The sequence below is a fragment of the Poromitra crassiceps genome (assembly GCF_964638095.1).
Source record: "Poromitra crassiceps genome assembly, chromosome: 12".
NCBI lineage: Eukaryota > Metazoa > Chordata > Actinopteri > Beryciformes > Melamphaidae > Poromitra > Poromitra crassiceps.
Window position 1 is genome coordinate 46,086,713 of NC_139632.1, and position 22,814 is coordinate 46,109,526.

General features: G+C 41.1%; 1 protein-coding gene across 1 annotated transcript; it reads right to left on the reverse strand.

Moving 5' to 3' along the window:
* Positions 1 to 151: 151 nt before the first annotated feature.
* On the reverse strand, positions 152 to 18,166 carry sass6 (SAS-6 centriolar assembly protein; the record flags this gene model as incomplete). Its single annotated transcript, XM_083648093.1, has 16 exons — positions 152 to 458; positions 1,369 to 1,460; positions 2,727 to 2,827; positions 4,895 to 5,001; positions 5,636 to 5,717; positions 9,811 to 9,990; positions 10,690 to 10,779; positions 11,123 to 11,317; positions 12,054 to 12,245; positions 13,280 to 13,399; positions 14,792 to 14,869; positions 15,188 to 15,356; positions 16,590 to 16,694; positions 16,827 to 16,906; positions 17,265 to 17,325; positions 18,105 to 18,166. 16 exons carry the CDS (start codon positions 18,164 to 18,166, stop codon positions 445 to 447), a joined length of 1,728 nt encoding a protein of 575 aa, XP_083504219.1. The 3' UTR covers positions 152 to 444.
* Positions 18,167 to 22,814: the final 4,648 nt, after the last annotated feature.

The window sequence follows — 22,814 nt, forward strand, 5'->3', positions numbered from 1 at the left end:
AATAGACAGCTCAGCTCTCTTAACAACAACAACTATAGTGTTTGGTCATCTCTGACAGTGGCAGTGTGCCACTTGTTTATAATTAAACTGTAACTATATTTTATGACAGCTCGGAAGAAGAAAAAAAAGCAATTTATGACAAGTTTGGGGAGGAGGGTCTAAAAGAAGGCCTCCCATCGGAGTTTTGGGGAAATGGAGCTTGGTCATCTGGATAGGTCTACCATGGGAACATAAGGGTAAGAGCTATGGAGGATAGCATCCGTATCCTTGTTGAAATGCCTCACATCACACCACTTGTCATTGCATTTGTTCAGACCAATTAACCAATTAATTTAATCAACCTAAAGCTCTTGAGAACAGCAGGGTCAGTGTACCGTTTGAGTCCAGTTAGCTCGTGCTACTTCACGCAGAGAAATAAGCAGAAGGTACCAAGTGCTTTGTTGGTCACTGAGGGAAATCTGGGAAGAAAAAAATATATATACCTTTCCATTACTGTACATCTTTAAAATGCCTTCACAAACTGCAAACTGTCCTTACTCAAAATACTAGGAAGTATTTAATAACTAAGCCATTATGGTCCTATGATGATTCAATGGATCGTATTATCTGGTTTTAAGGGTAACTCCTGCAGAGCTGGATGTGGTGTTGAACTCATCAGAACCAGACCAGGAACCTTCAGGTATGCTACAATTTCAGAGCATAAAGTGAAACATGTAGGCTATATGCTTATTGCTTTCACATTAATGTGCTTTATGAGATTATCAGTAGGACTGCACAATACAGTTTAAAGTGGAGATGAAGCAGTTTGATTGTAATTTTTTTGTATTTGCATTTAACCTCAGACAAGACAAGACAGGACACTGCACTCCTCCTTAAATGAAGTTTGCTGTGAAGCTTTTGTACAGAGGCATGTTTTTGTTTTTACGTCTTCATATTATACTTGCAGTTATTTAGGCAATGTTGAATTCTATTCGTGGACAAATAGGTTACATGTAACATCACGTTAGCATTATATTCACTAAATCTAGCTTCAAACAGCTATTTTTTTCCCAGCTGTATGGAGTGAGTTGTCGCAAATGTCACTCAGACATCAAAGATATTTGCAACATTGTCTTTTTGGTTGTTGTTTTTTGCACTAACACTAGGAGTCACCTAAATTAACAATTTTCAAATAGGGGCTTTAAAGTTCTTTCCCTGATCAAAAAGAGTTTAGGTTTTGGAGCATCAGGATTGAACTAAATCAGTTTCAAAGCAATAACTAAACTGAGATTTAACATTTTAAAAAGTAATCCTTGTTGATGCAACCCACCATTCGAGTACATTTTATTATTCAATGTCCATGTTGTACTGTAAAAATTATGGTTTTACCTCTATGTTGCAGATTAGACAACAGACCAGGGAGTGGGATGCTATCATCTCTCCTCTCAAAGTACTTTGAGTCCAAACCAGCAGGTTCCCCACTAGGGACAATAAAAGGACAGGAAAAATCAGCATGACTTGTTTTAACATTTTAACATACATAGTGAAAACGAAACATGGGTTTGACATGTTTTTTTGTCATTTTACTTACAGCCTTCCAGTATTGTACTTAAACAAGACTTCCCCCATAGGCAAGACAAAACCACAAACAATCTGATACCATGTGTTAAAAAGGGAGACAGAAACTGAACAACTTTGAAGGAAAAATATTATTTAAAGAGCGTAGTGCAAGTTAAAAAAAAAATGAATTTACAGTTTGGGCTCAAGATTCTTATGAAAATACCTCCAAAAAAGAAAATTAACATGATTGAACATTTACCATCTGGCAACACTGCCCAGAATGCATTTCAGCGAGCAGAAGAAAAATGTGAATCGACGCCATTCCCCCCCCCCCCCCGGCAATTGTTTAGTTTTTACTTTATAAATGTTCATATCTATGGTTAATATGGCACTTTATTTCACATGACATACATTTCGTCATCAGAGGGTGTGCGCGCAGGCTCTCTGCAGACAACCACGTACCTCAAATATTTTGTGACCGCACGGCCATATCCACACGGTCTAGAAAACCCGCTGTGCATTAAACTACATTTCTGCTCAAGCACTCATCACTCTCTCCTTGGTTTAGCGACATTCTCAATAATCCCACAGTGGTTTACCTGCTTTTCAGATCTGCAAAAATTAGTTTGCTTCTCTCTCCCCCCTCTTCACATGTCCTCGTCTCCAGAAACAAGTATAAACAGACCTACCACGGGTCCATGGTGCCCGCAGCTGTCCGTGTCCGCCTCAACTCGGGAGTATATCTAGGGCTTTTGTCTGTCTGCCCTTAGTGGCCATTAGGAGGCGTGGCAATGTCCACAGACAACACACTGAACCAGCATCATTCACTCGCCTCCTCTCTGCAATACTGCTGAACTGTGTAGGCTGCTTTACATTTACTGCAGCAGGGAATAGCACGCACAACTCCTGGTCTAACAGCTTAATTGGTGCAGGTTGCAGGGAGATCACAGGAACAGAGGTCGGCAACAGCACTCACATTAGAAGTAGTTCTTGCTTTCCATCTATGACACTGTGTGTCTTTCTTCTATAATACACTATTTATGTAGACGTTCACTTCATTCTTAAAGTATTTTTTAGCACAACAGTGTGCAAAAGTCTGATGGGTGATGGTATTCCACACTCTGCATGGGTTCTAAGTTGTTGCTACTAATTACATCTGGAGGAAAGAAACCAGCACATAAGCTCACCTCTTTATATTGTATGGCTGCATTGGACCCTGTCCAATAGGGGTGACACCAGCCGCCATCGGAGACACACCAGGCCTGCCAAGCATGGGATAAAACTGGGCCTGTAAAACATTTGAATATCTTTAATAAGGTAAAGGGTAAACCCACTGTAAAGGCTAAGCTGTGGCAGTTACAGTAGGTGTGTAAGACCGGTCGAAAAGTTGTGCAATTAACTCATTGAGTGCCAGCCACTTTTGGAGAACGGACGCTCCCAGTGCCAGAGTTTCAGAGCTTTTTTCAGTGATTTCTCGAGGCCCACAGAATATTGTGTGATATTACTATGTAAACACTGAACACGCAAAAAGAACGATGAGACTCTCTTCTATCATCAGCAAAAACAGGTTTATTGATATAATTTTCCGTTCTTTAGTTATCAGCCGGAGAAGATAGCTTGATTTAACCAAAGCAGCCGTTTTTTTCTAGAAGCTGAGATAATGACCCTTTTGTGAAATTAAACATTTCAAACACATCACTGACTCTGAAGCTAATTTTCTGATGTAGTCACACCTCAAAAATAATTTCCTTCAATAAAACAGTGAAGGCCAGGGAATTTTGTTTGGCAGAATAATATTTTTTAGCTGCAACCAGCAGCGCTGGCCCCTGCGTGCGCTGCTGGTTGCAGCTTCTTGCTGGTCTTGATTTGCTGCTGGTGGGCATCGGATATTCTGGCTTGCGTTTGCCAATCCTGTCCTGCTGTCTGGGTCTGTCTGGGTCAGTGTTGTGTGCTGCTCTGCGTGCCCCCCCCCCCTCCCACCCCTCAACTGCACACTCCTCCTCCGGATGGGAGTGTCTCTGGTGGCTCTCTGCTGAGTTTGCTGTGCACAGTGAAGAGTGCGCGACATCCAGCTTTTTTACAGCGTTCCGCGTGTGTTTGTCACCGGCTCCTATGCTTCCAGTTGAGAATAATAACAACTCCACGGCTGATCATGCGGATGGGCTGTCGCAGCGGACACGGAGGAGCTCAATTGTGGGAGCAGATTGGCTGCTGCAGGCACAGCTAACGTATGCTTCATGCATATCGATGCATACGGATGCGATGCGATTTCCGTTTCCCCAACGACTTCTTCTCTGTTTTTCTCTGCCTTTCTGTAATCTGGAGAGCACTGTCGCCACCTAAGGGTTCTGTAAAATAGGTTATAGACCTCCAATAGCTACAATATTTGTACAGGAGATGCAGAAGGCTTTGATCGACGTCCCACCGTCAAAAAACGCATTGGACGTCGAAAGACGTCCTTGGCACTCTACGTCACTATTTAATTGGACGTCGAAAGACGTCCTTGGCACTCAATGAGTTAACCAGTGATTATAATTAGGGGTGTCAAAAATAATCGATTATAAGATGCATCGCGATGCGGACGTGCACGATTCTGCATCGATTCACAAATGTCAAAAATCGATTATTAAAAAAATAAATAATAATAATAATAATTATAATCAAATAAAATATAATGGAAGTACATGCAGTTGTTTATTTTAATTATGGATCATAATACAATGCAATTCCAAATGCCCTTTTATTTTAAAAGTAGCCACACAGTAAGAAAAAAGAAAGTGACAAAAAATGAATCATGTATTACGGAAAAAAGTGATGCATCGATTTAAGATGCATCGAGATGCATCGATAATCGTACTCGAATCGTAGCCCTCTGAATCGTAATCGAATCGTGAGGCCAGTGAAGATTCACAGCCCTAATTATAGTGTTCTATGTCTCCTCCATCACTGCACTACTTATTATGTTCCATCTCACTTTCAATACAGCAGGAGCATCATTGGTGATTGTTTGACTTTGATCACTGCAATATTGATGTTTAATGTCAAAACCATCATTGCACAATTTTGAGTTGTGGCAAACCATATTGTTATGAATATAGATCCACAGTATGAATGCAGATATTGTTAATGTTAGTGTGAATGCTGACAGAAAAAAACTGAATGTATCAAATATTGCTTCATAGCACTAATATTCTTGTGTTTCATGCAGACTAACTTTCTCCAGCAGTGCATAAATATCTTTGGTGACCAAGAGTGGGCAGAAAAAAAGTATAGCTGTGAAACACACTGGTTCTAAGTTTGACTGAGTGTGTGTGTAAAGTTACAAAGCTTTGTTATAAACTGTGATGTTTCCTACCCTCAAACCTGCTGTCGTAGGCACAACTGGAGTCTCAAATGCTTCAGCAGACTGTGGCTTTCTGGACAGCTCTTTTTCATTTAGCTGCTTGTTCAGCCAATTTATCACTGTGGTAAAAAAAAGGGGGGGGGAATCCAATATTAATGAGTATTTTCCACCAAGTTTGAGCTTTTCTGTGATTTTGAAAATTGGAAGAAAGTGGGTGTGAAGAACGGGCAGAGGAGGAGGTGCGTCTCCAACTGTAACTAGCTGCACAGTTTAACCACTGGAGGGCGAATGAGCCACGTTTAGTTAGATACAGTAAATAAATACTGTACAATACAGGCACAATTGTGCTAAAATATTGACAATATGACCAGCATTGGTGTATTTCATAACTAAATAGTACTAGATAGAAATATACAACTCAGAGGTTTGTTTAGACTAGAGTATGGGGCCGTGTTCATAGAAAGTTTTTTTTTTGCTGCCAGCAAAGGCACTGGAAGCAACAACAAAAACTTTGTGTGGAGCCGGCCCATTTGAAGGTCCTCACTCCAGTGTCGTACCCTGTTTGATTGTATCAACATTTAGTTATAAGCAGAAGAAGATGCCTCTCTTATAAAATCCATGTGCCATGTTTTCAGCTTGACTTTTGGAAACTTTAGCAGATGGTGAAAATATGTACCTAAGAATTTTCTTCAAGTTGAGACTTTGCATTGGCACCTTATCCATTATTGAAATGAGTAAGAACATCTTCCTTACCGTTCTCATTGGTTTTCAGCAGTTCTTTGCATTCATTTAGTTTCTGGATTGTCGTCTCCAACTGTTCCTTCAGTTTTGAAACCTGTTAACATAGAAATTACTTTATCTGTATCTGTAGATGACCTACTCCTACAAATGTCAAAAGTGAATCCACATGATCAGCCACCACGGAATATGCTAATTTTAAAGTATACCCTCTCAGGTTGTGTTCAAAAATTTCAAAATAGTTGCTGTATCTATTAAACTGGGAATTTCATTTTTGACATTGTAAGTGTGATATGACATTTTAACTACACTTTAAATACCGTAAATTCCGGACTATAAGACGCACCGGTCTATAAGCCGCACCTTCAAAGGTGACTATTTTTTTCTTCTATAAGCCGCACCGGTCTATAAGCCGCGGGTGTTTTGATGTTTAATTACCATATGTAAGGCTTCGTGCACAGAGGGGATTGTCGGGATCGATGGCTGTTTGGGGAAGCTCCCATTTATTAACATTTCAACAAAACAAAAGTCAGGTCACTAATCCCCAGACAAAATCACACATTGTGGTATTTTTTGTTTTTTTTACAGTGCACACAGTGTCCGCGGTGTGGTGAAAAGAGGGCAAGAGAGGAAATTAAAACAGAAGTGGATTTATAGTTAGAAAGAGTGCTAAAGAAGAGAGAATTCCGTTTTTTATTTTTTTATTTTAGTTACTCACAGTACTATTGACCAGTCCAACTCAAAAGATATTCGGCAGTTTCACTTTGAGCTCTTGTTCCGCCGCTGGGCACACAGTGTCCGCGGTGTGGTGAAAAGAGGGCAAGAGAGGAAATTAAAACAGAAGTGGATTTATAGTTAGAAAGAGTGCTAAAGATAGTCCGGTCTGGTTATGACGAGTCTCGCTGGGTACAGTACGCCAAAGCGATATCCATTGACTCGATGATGCTGTTGTATGTTGCGCGTTTCTGTTGCACCAACGCGGAGAGGTCCTGCCGGACGAAAAAGCGAAAAAGCTGCTTCTTCCCCGCAGCCTGGAGGATGAGTTGACGGTCGGGCCAGCGGAGTAGGCAGATGAAGATGGCCCTCGGTGGCAGGCCGGGGTCTGGACGTGGTCGAGGCGCCCGGTGTGCGGGAGAAAGGAGGAGGAGAAACCGCCACCTCCACAGCCAGCCACCTCACACACCCCAACTGTTTAATAGTGCCCGGCTCGCATGCCTCTCGGTCGGCTGGCCGGACAATATGCACCCCGCTGCAGCAGCAGCTTCGGGAGGTTTTCTCACTGTGTTCGGGACTTCGGCTCTAACTCGGCCAGATGGCTGGAGACGAGTGAAACTCTTCACGGTTGCATTATTTTCTTTAGTGAGTGAGTGGATGGACTTCTGCACGTTTTCAAACTTGTTTTCAAGCTGCTCAAAACCTCTGAGCGATGTCGGACTTAATCGATAGTGTTTCACGGAGTAAAAGTTTAGCCCAAGCGGTGTATCTCCAGCCTCCAGCAGGTGAGTCATTTCCTCATTCATGGCGTGATTGCTTCGTCTTTTTCTTTCTGCTTACCTGTGTTGTGTTATGTTATGTTATGTTATGTTGTTAAAAGAGGGCAAGAGAGGAAATTAAAACAGAAGTGGATTTATAGTTAGAAAGAGTGCTAAAAAAGAGAGATTTTTTTTTTTTTTTGGAAAAAATCCATAGATAAGACGCACCGTTATATAAGCCGCAGGGGGCAAAAAAGGCCAAAAAACGGGAAAAAAGCCGCGGCTTATAGTCCGGAATTTACGGTACACACAATTTTTTTTCACAATTTGTGTGTGTATGATAATGGAGGCATCAGGCATGTTGAAAAAAAATTTGTCTAAAAGAGAACGTCATAACTAGCAACCGGGCCAATCACATCCTTAGATAAAAGGTCATGTCCATTCCTTGCTCTGAGAACTTGAACTGGGATTCCTTGCTAGGAATTTTTAGGCTAAGCTAGGAGGTCTATGGGAGACTGAGTATTCTCAGATTCTCAGAATTCTTTTATTTGCCAAGGTATGTTTTCACATACTAGGAATTTGTCAGTGTGGTTGGTACTCATGTAATGTTGATAAAAAAATATGAGACAAACAAATAGGGGTGGGAGAAAAAAATCGATTCACCTAAGTATCGCGATTTTTTATGTCACGATTTTTTGAATCGATCTTTTATTCCAGAATCGATAATCGCAAAAGCAAAAAAAAAAAAAAAAAAAAAAATTTGGTGCCCGCAGTCAGGCCACTCACTGAACAGCAGGCCAGGCGCTGCCTACTGGTTTACTAGTGGTTTTATTACTTTATTAGTTAGTCTGGAGTAATAATTACACTTCAGGGTTAAAGTGGGTGCATCTCATTGTAAAATTGGACTTGGCCCAAATTAGGCTTCAAACGGCCCAAATTGGGCTTCAAACGACCCAAACTGAGCTTCAAACGGCCCAAATTGGGCTTCAAACTACCCACATTGAGCTTCAAACGGCCCAAATTGGGCTTCAAACGGCCCAAATTTCACGCGCGTCGGCCCATATCGGCCTGGCCTGCTTGGTATCTAATGCCCGGCCTGAATTATGATCCCAGTCCGCCCCTGTTTTTAACTATATCGCCCAGCCCTACTCATGATATAATTTACAGTCTCTAATGTATGATTCAACTTTTCCCATGTTCTAATCTAGTGGAAAAAAGCAAACAAACTGAAAAAAGAAAAGAAAAAAAGAAACAAAAATCGCAATAAATCGTAATATCGAATCGCAATAATCGTAGAATCGCAATACTTAAGAATCGCAATACTTAAGAATCGCAATATATATCGAATCGGCACCCAAGTATCGTGATAGTATCGAATCGGGAGATAAGTGAATCGGCACAGCCCTACAAACAAATAATATATGAAGAATCTAAAGAGATTATAAAATATAAAAGGATTCAGATATTAACCTTGATATGACCCAGATATGACCTTGGAGATGATCCATGTGTGTGCTTAAATGTGCTATATCTAAAACGTTTGTCAAGAGTGAGTGATGAAGATATTATGAGCAAGATTTTTGCGTGTTTTGATCATGTCTGTTGTGTTTTACTGATTGCCACGTTACAATTTCAGTGGGTTGAACTCCCATAGCTCATTTGACCCACCTGAAGAAATACAATTGCCAAACTCAATTTATTTTCTTGTTTAAATGAAAACTCATTCACTCAACTTGTACTTTTATTTTTCTCAATGAAGCTGTAGTAGTATTTATAATTTATTAATCCAATATGATTGATGAAGTACTGTATATCACTACAATGCAAAATTCAGAGGGAGAGCGCTTCAGAGCGAAAGCAAAAATGAATATTTGAATGAACAATTCCTGATTTCATTAACTGTATTGCCATAGTTACTGTATCCGTTTTAGAGGTCGATCGATATGGGTTTTTCAATGGCCGATACCGATATTTAGAGAGCAGGGTGGCTGATGGCAATATATAATGCAGATTATTTTATTTTTTGCATTCGATAAAATACAATGATTTAACTATAATAATGAATGAGTGTATTTGGGTAAAGAAACAGTAGCCTATAATTCCATTATCCATTCATGCACATTCAGAATCTAATATAACAAATAAATGTAATATAAGATGGTTATCTTAGCATGTAACATGCTTTAGATTTGAGAGAAATATGAATCGTCTCCCAAACACTTTAGTCTCCCAACCTCTCTCAATATTATTACAAAGGAGTGTGGGCCTGAAATTCGGCGTGGGATTGCGGGAATTGCGCATCATTTTGGGAATTCTCGCATATTTTGAATTTCTGTCTATGCATGTAGTAATCGTGAACATTGAGTATAAATTGTCACACTACTTGTTTTTACCCTGCTGCTGCAGGCAGCGGCCGATGCCAATTAATTAAAAATGCCAATAAGGCCGACTGACTCACAACCCTGAGGACAAAATGTCATCAGTGGCATGCAGAAAATTTGCGCTCGTTTAGACATGGTTCTGTAATTTCGATATAAAGGTATTATAAAAAGGAGTCCACATTTTCAGACCAGATAGACATTTGTTGCAAATCAGCTTTGTTTGAGTTAACTGCAATATTTTATTAATCAACAATTTCAATGTAGGAATGTGAGGAAGCTACCTCAACAACTGTGATTTGGCAAGAAAACTAAGTTTTGAAAATATGATGTGTCATACCAGTTCATCCTTGGTCATGAGCTGTTGTTGAGTGTCCTGCAGGTCCTTTGAAACTGTTTGCAGTTTTTTGGATGTTTCCTGGACAACTTTCTCCTGTGCAACAGTCACTAAGTTTTTAAATTTGTTTTTTTCAACCATGTCTCGTTTCTCCACTAGCAGCTTCTTGATGATTTGATTGGCCTGGGGAAAAGAGGATAAGAGGCTGTGACGGGTCATCCAAACCAAGCATGTATGGAGTAGTGGTTTATTTGAACTCAGTTTGGTTTGTTTGGGGAGGTGAGAACAATGTCATCGACACTCAGGAAGGCACAAAATAATTGAAAGCACTTAAACAACTGAAAATGTGGGTCTTGAGTGACAACATAATCCAAACACAAGGTTATATGGGTAAAAGGAGATGATAGCCATCGAGGGCAAACAGCACTCTGGCATGATACTCATTCAGCTAATTGCTGCCCCTGTGTGCTTAACTGGTATGTGACCAGAAGAGATAAATTACTGCAAAAAGCAGTCCGTTACATCCAGCTAACGTTACAGAGACTGGAACGCATTTGTTACAGTAACAAACAAAATACAAAATAGCAAGAAAGTACAAGAAAGTACACCGACCAAAGACAACAAACTGTAGGTTGTAGTAGGTGTCACCATATGATTATGCAAGACATCCGATTCAAAGACAAATACCGTAATCAAATCTCTCAGCTGATGCAACTAACCTGCCAACATCTAAAAATCCAATAAGCTTCCAGGCAAACATTTTAAACATACAGTAAGTTTGTAAGCCAGGGAACCAGGGGACATGGTCATTGTTCTACAGGTTTTGGGATCAAAATTAGCACATAGGTTCAGGTTGGCAATCTGATGACCAGCCATCCTCACCTTTATTATGTCTGCAGACAGCGATTTCACAGCTGTGTCGAGTTTTCTAATCTGAACTTCTTTGCTTTCAGCATTTCCTTCCATTGATTCCTAGACACACACAAAAAACATTACTTGGACCAACAGTCATTTATTTGGATTCATAACAGTCGCTTGGAGTCATGTCATGCCTGTCAGCCTACACACCTTCAGGTAAACTGAAGGCTCTAAATTGCCCATAGGCATGAGTGTGTTTTTGTGTAGTATATGTGATGTAGCATATATCTATATATAATGTATACATATGATAGATATAATTGATGATTGGCAGTTCACTTATTTCCACATTTTAACAATTGCAACCAGAGCCTGCACTGCACTCAATCGGTCAGAATAGGGCGAATCATCAATCAAGCTGCTCAAAGTGTACGGTACACAAGCAGTTAGTTCTCACCTTCTGCTGCTGAGTAGCCTCCAGCACCTCTTTTGTGCGAGACATTAGCTGGTCCTTGTCTTTCATCTCCTGTTCCAGAACAGCTATTCTTGTCTGTAGCTGGCTGACCAAGCGCTCTTTGTCATGGCACTCCGTGTCCAGTGTGTTGTTCTCTCTCCTCAGAGACTGGACCTGCTGCTTCGACCGCTGACACTCCTGCTCACAGACGGACATAAGCACTGAACTTTAGGCAGAATTTTTTTTAATCCGTGAAACACATGCCGAGCAAGTGTAGCATACTCATCCAAACGAATCAAAGAGGGTGCAAACTTCAGCACATGATATTCTGAGAAATTCTAACTTCCTAGAATTTCCCAGACATGTAGAACAGTGTCTGCATCCTTTCAGTGTCAATGTTAATGATTTGGAGTGAATAGATCAGCTGCAGCATGCGGAGGTGTAGCAATAGTTTTGCATCATGTCAATTTTCTGCACACGAATGCCATGGGAAACTGTGGAAATACACAGTTGAGGTCATATTTGCATCATATCACATCACCACAGAAGCATATATAGTGGCCTTGGAAAGTATTCAGAGACCTTCACTTTTTCCACACATTAGGTGAGTTCTGGTTAATTTCAACCTGTGTCTTATTTTCCTAGTTTTTGCTGTGATTTTGTTTGTAGATATTTTTGGGAGAAATGTTGCCTTTATTGGTTAGAGCGAGATAGGAAAGACCAGGAGAGAGAGAGAGCGAGAGAGAGAGAGAGAGAGAGAGAGATGGATCACATCATGTGACAAAGATCCTGGGACGGACCTGAACCCTGAACACAGGAAGTCACACCAACAGGGTACACGTCCTAGACCAGTGGACCAGCCTGAAACTCACCTCTTCTGCAGCCACTAGTTTAGTCTTCAGGTCCCTGATGGTAGATTCAGCCTGAAACTCACCTCTTCTGCAGACACTAGTTTAGTCTTCAGGTCCCTGATGGTAGACTCATTCTTGTATTTCCTCTCCGTCAGTTCTCTGTTGGAGGCTTCCAGCTCAGCCAGTTTGCTCTGGAGCTGCTGGGTGCTCTTCTTATGAGTGCTCTCCAGCTGTTGGCGGAGCTGTTCATTCTGATTTTGAAGCCTGGTTTGTATCTGCAAGAGTCAATGCTGTAGTGGTCAGTGGTTCAATGAAAACTGGTATTTAGTGCTGTAGTGACATTTCAAAAAGTAAAAACCAGTATCTCATATTGTCTCATAAGTCCGATTGACACCAGAACGGGTAAGCCCATTCAGCTATTCAGATTCACTAAAACGTGTGTCTTTTGGACCAACAAAGTCCGCCATAATGGACAAACAGCCGGCCGCACTGTGTGAGAAATGCTGTAAGGAAGTACAGTGCATCATAACACCACAGCAATATCCACTTAGCATCAAAGGTGGAAAGGTTTTTCCTGCATAGACAATTCGGAAGCGGCCACCTCCGTCAGATTTCGTGCCACCTCCAGCTCTTGACAAAACTCTTGACAGATGTCTTCATGGAAAACACTATTTTCTAACAAGCGTTGCACTTGGTGGATTTCTGTCATTTGCAATTTGTAGCATTACAGCGATGTGTTGACAATCTAATGTTAAATATTCTTTATTAAAGTTATTTGTAAAAAAAAAAAGCAGCCTTCCGAGTACCTTTGCATAGTCAAATCGTGCATAACCAACATAGAAAACATCTATTTTCATTTCAACAACAACAAAAATCATATCGGCTGCCTATCGGTAAGCGGGGGATTTTCCCCACTAAAATTGGTATCGTTCTGAAAAATCCCATATCAGTCGAGCTCTAGTACCACCTCCGCCTCATTTTCGGCCAGGAAAAACCCTGGCGCGCACGCACGCACGCACGCACACACACACACACACACACACACACACACACACACACACACACACACACACACACACCTTGATTTGATGGCTTCCCTCTTTTTCTCCACCCAAAAGAAGCTCACATGTTCACTCTCTTACATGCCATATCTCTTTCTAGCGTAGAAGAGAATTTCACATCACACTCCACTGCTTATTTCAACACTATTGAGTCAATGTGTACAAAGCATCCCGGTCTTGACCATGGTTGGACTATCACTTAAAAACAGACATGAGTAATATTGGCCAGGGCAGATAAGGAGGCTCACCTCTAAAGCCTTCTCTCTCTCTGACATCAGCTCTTGAGCGTGGCGGCTGGACAGCGAGTTGGTCTGACTTGTCCATTCCGATCGCAATTTGTCCAACTCTCTAGTCTTCTCTGACAGGGTCTGAAAGATATACATACACTTGTTAAGAGATAGTTCAGATTTGGGGAAATTTTGTTTATTTTCCCCAGCTTTACCGGAGTCAGAGAAACCATTCCTTTTTTATTTCTCTGCATGCAGTTTGGCGTATAGGAACAGTCTATGGGATCATCTCCTCTCAAAAGTTGGGACAACTTCTGCTAACTTATCCAAAGTTTGATCACTAACAAAAGGTATGTATGTGTGTGTGTGTATATATATATATATATATATAATATAAGTATTTATTAAGTCATTAATTTGACTAATAAAGAAATTATATTATATCAACTTAAACCTTTTCATTTCCAGTTAAGACTTCTATGACATGTTCAAGACAACTGGAAAATGGGAAACTTAGTACTGTACTTTTAAAATGGGACAAACCCATTTGAATGGCCCTCCAACTCATAATTCCTCGTTGACTCTTCGGAGTTCGGGTACCCACCAATTTAGTAAGTCTATTTCCCTACTTCAGAGAGGAGCTGCTACTTGCTATTGAGCTACACAAACATTACCATATGTTTAAACTGCAGGCCGACATAAAAAAGGCATGGTTGAGTTTGTCTGTTAAGTGGGGAAAATAGCTAAATGCCCCCAAAACCAAACAACCCCTTTAAAGGATTGGTTCAAAGATCTTAGCCATTTCACTTTTAAGAAAATAAGGTGATTTTAGAGGAAAAGCTCTCAGCTTTGCATAAAATGTAGTAATAACCACAATATGATCAATCACAGTCCTACTGAAGTCTTGAAACATGATGTGCAAGTTGTACCCTGCTGTATCCAGCTCCTGCACCTCTTCAAATAGAACAATTAACAGCTTAATGACAGTGGCAATTAGAAGTGGGAATTTCAACCATTTTTATCTGACACACAGGTGTTCTGGCCTTGGGGTGGTTTTAGACCGTTGGAATACTTTCTTCCGATCCCACACACCCCCCACCGCTCCAATTGTACTTGGCCAATTTCCCCCCTGCTGCCCCGGTCGCTGCTCCACCCTCTGCTGATCTGGGGAGAGCCGTAGACTAGCACGATGCTTCCTCCGACACATGCACAGTTGCCAGCTGCTTCTTTTTCACCTGACAGCGGTGAGCTTCACCGGCAGGACATAGCACGTGGTAGGATCACGCTATTCCCACCAGTTCCCTTCCACCTGCACAGGCGCCCTGACCGACCAGAGGAGGCGCCAGTGCAGCGAGCAGGACACATACCCCTAATCTGGCTTCCCACCTGCAGACACAACCAATCGTGCCTGTATGGACGCCCGACCAAGCCGGAGGTAACACGGCACGGGGCATGAACCTGTGACCCTTGTGTTGGTAGGCAGGGAATCTACCGCTACACCGTTGGAAGACTTGTGACATAGTGACATTATACCTGCTGAGCATAGTTCAGCTGCCTGGAGAGATCATCTTCAGTCTTCTTAAGCTTAATCTGTAATGACTGTTTCTCCCCCTGAAAGATTCAAAGGAAAAGGGTCAACTCGTTAACTAATGCAGGGGGTTAAGTTTTTGCTAATAAAAATATGAATATCTCAGGAACTGAACTGATTTGAGAAGTCAAACCTCGTCTGCTGATAGTGAAGATAATTTAATGAATGGCAGCAGGAGCAGGATATCAAGAATATTTCATAGAGTGAATGTTTCCCCCACAATATTTTAAAACTTTAGATTTCAATAACTTACAATTAAACATCTGTATGGCTTTTACAAAATCCAATTACTTCTAATATGTCACAACATAATTATTATGCATATTGCTGAATTGACCAACCTTCAAAGAGGAGAGACACACTGCTAAATAATCTTTAATGTCTTTGTCAGTGCCTTGAAGAAGCCGTAAAGACAAGTGATTGAGGTGTTTGAATGCATTCGTCTCCACAATATTGAAGTTAGCCGAGCCCTCAAGCAATGGAGAATGACATGACAAATGCAGAAGAAATCTGTAGAAAAAAATATGAAAGACACGACAATTTTGCTTCATTTACTTCAACATTGGTATAGTGCAGTGATTGCCAAACTGGGGTCCGGGGACCACTGGTGGTCCGCAAGGCTCTATCTGGTGGTACTCAACAGCCTTACTGACTGCCATCAGCCTATCAGCAGATAAGATGTTACATGTATCAGTTTATGTGTTGGTTATTTGGGGTCTGACTCGCAACAGTAGCCTACTACTATTTAGCCTTTCTGATGATATTGCATCATATGCAAATCAGTGAGTTTTTATTGGGGGGGAGTTAGTAGCCGCAGTGGGAAGTGGTACTTTGGAAATTTGGTTTGGTACGCAGTGGTACTTGTTCTGGAAAGTTTGGGAACCTCTGGAGTAGTGGTTGCAATTTAACCTGTCAATTGTAACTGATCAGTCAGCCTTAAAGGCATGCCCAGGGTTAAATATCTGACCCAGATCATATGATAGTATAGTAGTAGGACCCTAGACAATGGAAATAAGATAAGAATTATTTTCACAGTGTATTCCCCTTCAACTGGACCCAACGGTCACTACCTTTACATTTGACCTCATAGGGAAACCAGATAGGTATCATGTGTTGCACCTCTATTTTTTCTCTATTATTTTTTCAGCACACAAACTTCAATGATCATTACCAGCGGAATTCCATATTCCGCATTCATAAATAATCACCTACATACGGGTGACCCCAAATAGTCAAGACGATTCAATGATTCGTTGGAAGGAGCCTGTTTCGACTGACAACCTCACAGTCAAATAGTCGCAAAATGTGGTTATGAAACAAGGATCATTGCATTTCGGCTATACGGGGGTGCTGAATGTCTGATTTTAGACAGAATTGCTTGGTTTCAATAGATTGTGATATATAGTCTATTTTGGTATATGATACCAAGTCCCAATTAAACAAACAAATCAAACAAGCTCATGTCAATGGATTTTTTGATTGCTTAAAAAACAAACAAATATTTGCATTGAACAGCCAAATCCAATTAGACTGACAGAATTCTGAGTCAGGTACAGCCCTACATCTAGATAATGATGAAGTCAATGTTGATCTGTTGACTTTATGGTAGACTCTTTATCCTCCAGTTTGAAAGTACAAACCATTCTGTAACATCCGGTATCATCCTGTTTTTGGTCTAGATAGGGTTTTTCTATTATGACTTCTGATTAGTTGAAATTAGAAAATAATGTAACTGACATGTACCTTGGATTTTCTCTCTCTTGCTCCGACATGCAGAGATTAAGTAGGTCAATAAACTTCTGAGGGAATGTTGCGAAGTCTATCAGCAGGCCCTGTTGAACTTTCAAACTTATGACAAAAAATGTATAAACATCAGTGAGCAAAGTGGCAAAAAAGCTTGCTATGATTAACTATATTGAAATTTGTCAGAACTTGAAGTACTGAGCAATTGGTACACTAGTATATCATTCAAGTACTTACCTTTGGAAATCCTCTTCCGATATGGAGACGTTGAACAGAAAATATGAATCTACGTCATCTGATAGTCTGACCAGGAGATCCTAATATAAACAAACAAAAAAGTTAGCCTGTAAGAAGAAACTATGTTTTCCATAAGTTATCAAATAAAAAAATTAATAAAAAAAAGGGTACAATATGTATTATTATTCTACCATGAATGAATGTGGTGTAACAAACACTTATTCATACCGAACGGTTTAGGTCCGAGGCTTTTGTTCAATACACATTGCAAACCCAACAAATCTTTCACTGCTGATCAGATTCAACGCAAGTCTTCTACATGTATCACACAATATGGGACCTTTAACGTCCCCAGGATGACTACTAGTTGCTAATGGGTCTCATTTAAAACAAATACATACATTAAAGTCAACCACCGTCAGCCAAACTCATACTCACCCTTTTATGTACTGGGCTTGTTGTCAACTGAAGCTCAACGGTGACTCGGATATTTGCTTTCCTGTCAAATTAAAGAAGCAGGTTAGCAGTTACATAAGCAAAACTTGGGCTCAAAGTTTCAAACTGAAAGTGTGTAGTAGGTGATCTTTAGAGAAACATTTCTCTGAATGAATACTGCTAAAACATCTGTGTCTTTCTGGATAGGGTGTCTATCTTGCATTAAACAAAGGGCTAGATGAAAGTGAGTACTTTTCCTATTGCAACCCATTCTTTTTCCTCTTCTTATTTTTAGCCTAATATCAGTTTATACACAGTTTGTCTTTCAGAATACACATTTTCAGGGGCAAACGTTTGAGGTGGTAAAGCAGGAAATAACCCAGGTGTAATGAATAGCATTAATGAGGGTGACAGCACCTGGCACCGCATAATTAATGGTATTATAGCGTACAGCTGCTTTACTCCATGCTTTTACCTCAAGGGTTGCTGTGAAATAGGTCCATTGTTGCCCAAACTTCGGGCAAACCTACCCAAAGTGTTCATACACTGCCACAAAAAGCCAGTCAACTAACGTTAGCGTGAAGTTAGTTTGCGTTAAAAGCCAGTCAACTACGTTAGCGTGAAGTTAGTTTGCGTTAAAAGCCAGTCAACTAACGTTAGCGTGAAGTTAGTTTGCGTTAAAAGCCAGTCAACTAACGTTAGCGTGAAGTTAGTTTGCGTTAAAAGCCAGTCAACTAACGTTAGCGTGAAGTTAGTTTGCGTTCACTCTAGCCCCGTTGCTCCTCTTTATACTATGCGAAAGAGGAAAAACGGGGCTACGTTAACTCAGGCTAGCAGTCTTACCTTTCCTCACAATCCTTGCACCTCACTGAAACCTGTAACACTTTGTTGAAAAGTTCTTCCATGGTTAATAACTAAATAGCGGTAATTCAATTCGGTTGGTGCGGCGCCTCGGTAAGTTTAGCCAACTCACACACGGAGAGCCATCTCTTGTCTGGCGCGAGGACCCAGTTTACACCCGCCGCCAATCTAATGCGGAAACGGAAGAAGAATCTTCTAGAATCTTCTTCTTCTTTTGTTTTATGGCGGTTGGCAAACAGCTTTTTGTGCATTACCGCCACCTTCTAGCAAGCTACTGCCCAACACTGCTATAACAAACATTGTTCCCACAGGTTGAGCAACTGTAGGTTTAATAATAATAATAATAATAATAATAATAATAATAATAATAATAATAATAATAATAATAATAATAATAATAATAATAATAATACATTCAATTTATATAGCGCTTTTCTAAGTACTCAAAGTCGCTTTACACACAGAGTAAAAACCATTTAATAAGTACATTTGTAATAGGAAAATAAATAGAAAATAAGTGATGGGGTTAGCAGGTGAAGGCAAGTGTGAAGAGGTGGGTCTTGAGGGCCTGTTTGAAAGATGGTTTCTCTCCTGCTGTGTGGACTCATGTCTCAACAATGTTTATCAGTAATCTTTTTTTAATCACATGCATGGTGCATGTGAATGGGCCTAACTCAGGGGTTTTCAAAAGTCTGAGACTGTGGGCCTCCCCCCAGACAAACCTCAGAAAAAGGAGCCCCCGTCGCTCACTTTCTGGATGCCATGATTATGTTATTTGATCCCATAGACACTCAACAATTGAGCCAAGATATTGCTATTTCAGACTGCACCAATGCATGAAGGAAAGTGGGGAAAACTGTCAAATTCCCTAAAACTACAGAAGAATCTCTCAGAGATTCAGTAGTTGTGTGATTTGGTTCAAGAGATAGTTCAGAGACTGAACTATCAAACCAAATCACACACATTTAGGCTATTCTATGAGATCTCATTTTAATAACTAATGTAATATTTTTCCACTTCCATTCACCGAGCCTCCCCTGAAACTGTCTGTCTGTCTGTTACCCAATGCTCCTCCACACTGCTGTCTGTCAGTCTGTCTGTTACCCAACGCTCCTCCACACTGCTGTCTGTCTGTCTGTCTGTCTGTTACCCAACGCTCCTCCACACTGCTGTCTGTCTGTCTGTTACCCAACGCTCCTCCACACTGCTGTCTGTCTGTCTGTTACCCAATGCTCCTCCACACTGCTGTCTGTCTGTCTGTCTGTTACCCAACGCTCCTCCACACTGCTGTCTGTCTGTCTGTTACCCAACGCTCCTCCACACTGCTGTCTGTCAGTCTGTCTGTTACCCAACGCTCCTCCACACTGCTGTCTGTCTGTCTGTTACCCAACGCTCCTCCACACTGCTGTCTGTCTGTCTGTTACCCAACGCTCCTCCACACTGCTGTCTGTCTGTCTGTCTGTTACCCAACGCTCCTCCACACTGCTGTCTGTCTGTCTGTTACCCAACGCTCCTCCACACTGCTGTCTGTCTGTCTGTTACCCAACGCTCCTCCACACTGCTGTCTGTCTGTCTGTTACCCAACGCTCCTCCACACTGCTGTCTGTCTGTTACCCAACGCTCCTCCACACTGCTGTCTGTCTGTCTGTCTGTCTGTTACCCAACGCTCCTCCACACTGCTGTCTGTCTGTCTGTTACCCAACGCTCCTCCACACTGCTGTCTGTCTGTCTGTTACCCAACGCTCCTCCACACTGCTGTCTGTCTGTCTGTTACCCAACGCTCCTCCACACTGCTGTCTGTCTGTTACCCAACGCTCCTCCACACTGCTGTCTGTCTGTTACCCAACGCTCCTCCACACTGCTGTCTGTCTGTCTGTTACCCAACGCTCCTCCACACTGCTGTCTGTCAGTCTGTCTGTTATTCACCTTCAGCACTGGATCTGCCATTCCAGACTGCCTATCATCTGCCAATGGCTGTGAATGCCTTTGTTCTTTGTCTCTACTTGATAAACAACCATACACACCATTATTCTGCCCTCAGTACATCTTTTAATTGAATTTTCCCATATGTCCATATGGACACAAACTTATAAAACAGAGCTACTGTAAAGTTCTCACATATGACATATTAGCAGGTAAAAAAAAAGCATACAAAATAAATAAGAGTAAAAAGTACAATAGTGCAGCAATGTAATAGTTGACTGTACATTCTCACCTTCAAGAAACTCCATATTCTTGTAAAGTCCATTCCATTGACAAGATGGCATTTCTTTTACCTATACGTGTATAGAAGGCACATCCATCTTTTCCCCCAAAAAAAGAGCTCCAGCCGTGAAGTTGATCAATATATAATAATATATATATAATATATAATAAGTCCTTTTTCCCCATCCTTTTTTGTTCCCAGGCCAAACACCTACCATTCCAACCTGCAGGTCAGCTGGGACCTGAACACAGGAGTGTGCTACACTTTTGGTGTCGGTGACCTTACGGAGGTCAAGGGTCAGACTAGGTGAGGAACCCCCCCCCCCCCTCCCCCTCCCCCTCCCACGCTCTCTGTTCCATTCATCCTGCTGAAGCCGTGTCTCTACACGCTGTTCAGTTCATCCTGCTGAAGCCGTGTCTCTACACGCTGTTCAGTTCATCCTGCTGAAGCTGTGTCTCTACACGCTGTTCAGTTCATCCTGATGAAGCCGTGTCTCTACACGCTGTTCAGTTCATCCTGCTGAAGCCGTGTCTCTACACGCTGTTCAGTTCATCCTGCTGAAGCCGTGTCTCTACACGCTGTTCAGTTCATCCTGCTGAAGCTGTGTCTCTACACACTGTTCAGTTCATCCTGCTGAAGCTGTGTCTCTACACACTGTTCAGTTCATCCTGCTGAAGCCGTGTCTCTACAAGCTGTTCAGTTCATCCTGATGAAGCCGTGTCTCTACACGCTGTTCAGTTCATCCTGCTGAAGCCGTGTCTCTACACGCTGTTCAGTTCATCCTGCTGAAGCCGTGTCTCTACACGCTGTTCAGTTCATCCTGCTGAAGCCGTGTCTCTACACGCTGTTCAGTTCATCCTGCTGAAGCCGTGTCTCTACACGCTGTTCAGTTCATCCTGCTGAAGCCGTGTCTCTACACGCTGTTCAGTTCATCCTGCTGAAGCCGTGTCTCTACACGCTGTTCAGTTCATCCTGCTGAAGCCGTGTCTCTACACGCTGTTCAGTTCATCCTGCTGAAGCCGTGTCTCTCTGTCTTCTCTGTCAGTGGGAGTGTGTGGAGTTCTTACAGGAAGTCCTGTGTGAACACAGTGATGAAGTGGCTGCTTCCTGAGACCACCGCCCGCTACATACATCGCATGAGCAACGAAGCTCTGCACAAAGGTGGGTTTTACCTTTACACACACACACACACACACACACACACACACACACACACACACACACCCTCCAATAAAGCCCTGGGACGGTTTGCACAAAACATCCTAAGTTAAGATTTTCCTTAAAGTCCAAGTTAAGGTTTCCATAAAGGAACAGGAAAAGACTTAAGGTTGTTTTGTGCAATCGATTTTATTTTATGGAAACCTTAACTCGGACTTTTAAGGAAAATCTTAAGTCAAGGTGTTTTGTACAACCGGTCCCAGGTCTCTAAAATAAATGTCAGATTTACCAAAAATGTGTCTAAATTTGTGTATTATTCATAGCCTAAATAATATTAAAATAAGCCCTTTTCACAGCTACCGTTTTGTGTGGAAAAGGCAGGGTAAACACAGGTGCAAGCAAAACATTCATGAATGAATGGAAGTTTCCATGATTGGAGGGTTGGAAACCCTCGTTACTGTTTTGCTTGCACCTGTGTTTACCCTGCCTTTTCCACACAAAATGGCCACCGTGAAAAAGGCCTATTCTTACAATATATATATATATATATATATATATATTTTTTTTTTTTTTTTTATTAACAATATAGATGTACAAAATATGTCAGACAGACAATCACACATCAACATACTTAAGAGCTATAAACAAACAAAAGAGTAAGACATAGAACAATACAATACACTAATTAATGTTTACAAAGACAACTTGACATGTTAGAATAAAATAAAATAAGGACAGACAAAATGACATTAGCAAAAATCAATTTACAGGGGTTACATCAAATATGTAAATAAGTATACTACTAGTATACTTTAAGTGTGACCATGTGAGATTCAAACTCAGGGCCCCTTCCTTTCAGCACAATGTCCTATGTCTTATCCACTAGGCCATCCGTTCAGCTGAGTAAAGTAGTGAATGTTGACCATACCACTATATGTGTATCTGTCTCTATTCTAACACTACAGGTCAGATTGGGCTGAAAATTTAAAGCAACATAGCAACATTTGTTGTTTTTAATCCAATAGCAATATTAATATTATTGTCATCTTGTAAAAAAGAAAGAAAATCTCACTAAACTCATTGTAATTCTCTTTTCATTCAAATTCAAATTTCAAGTGTTGAAAGGGTAAAATGATTCAGATCAGAAACATCATGAAACACTCCATGTTAAATAACGCGCTTTGTCTCCAAAATGAAACTGCTGCATCACAACTCTGTTTCAAACAGTGATATGCAGTAGAGTTCAGTGATGCTGCAGTTATATTCAGCAATATTCGACTCTGGCCAGCAGATAAAGCTGTTTTCTCACAATTCTCAACATCTGAATC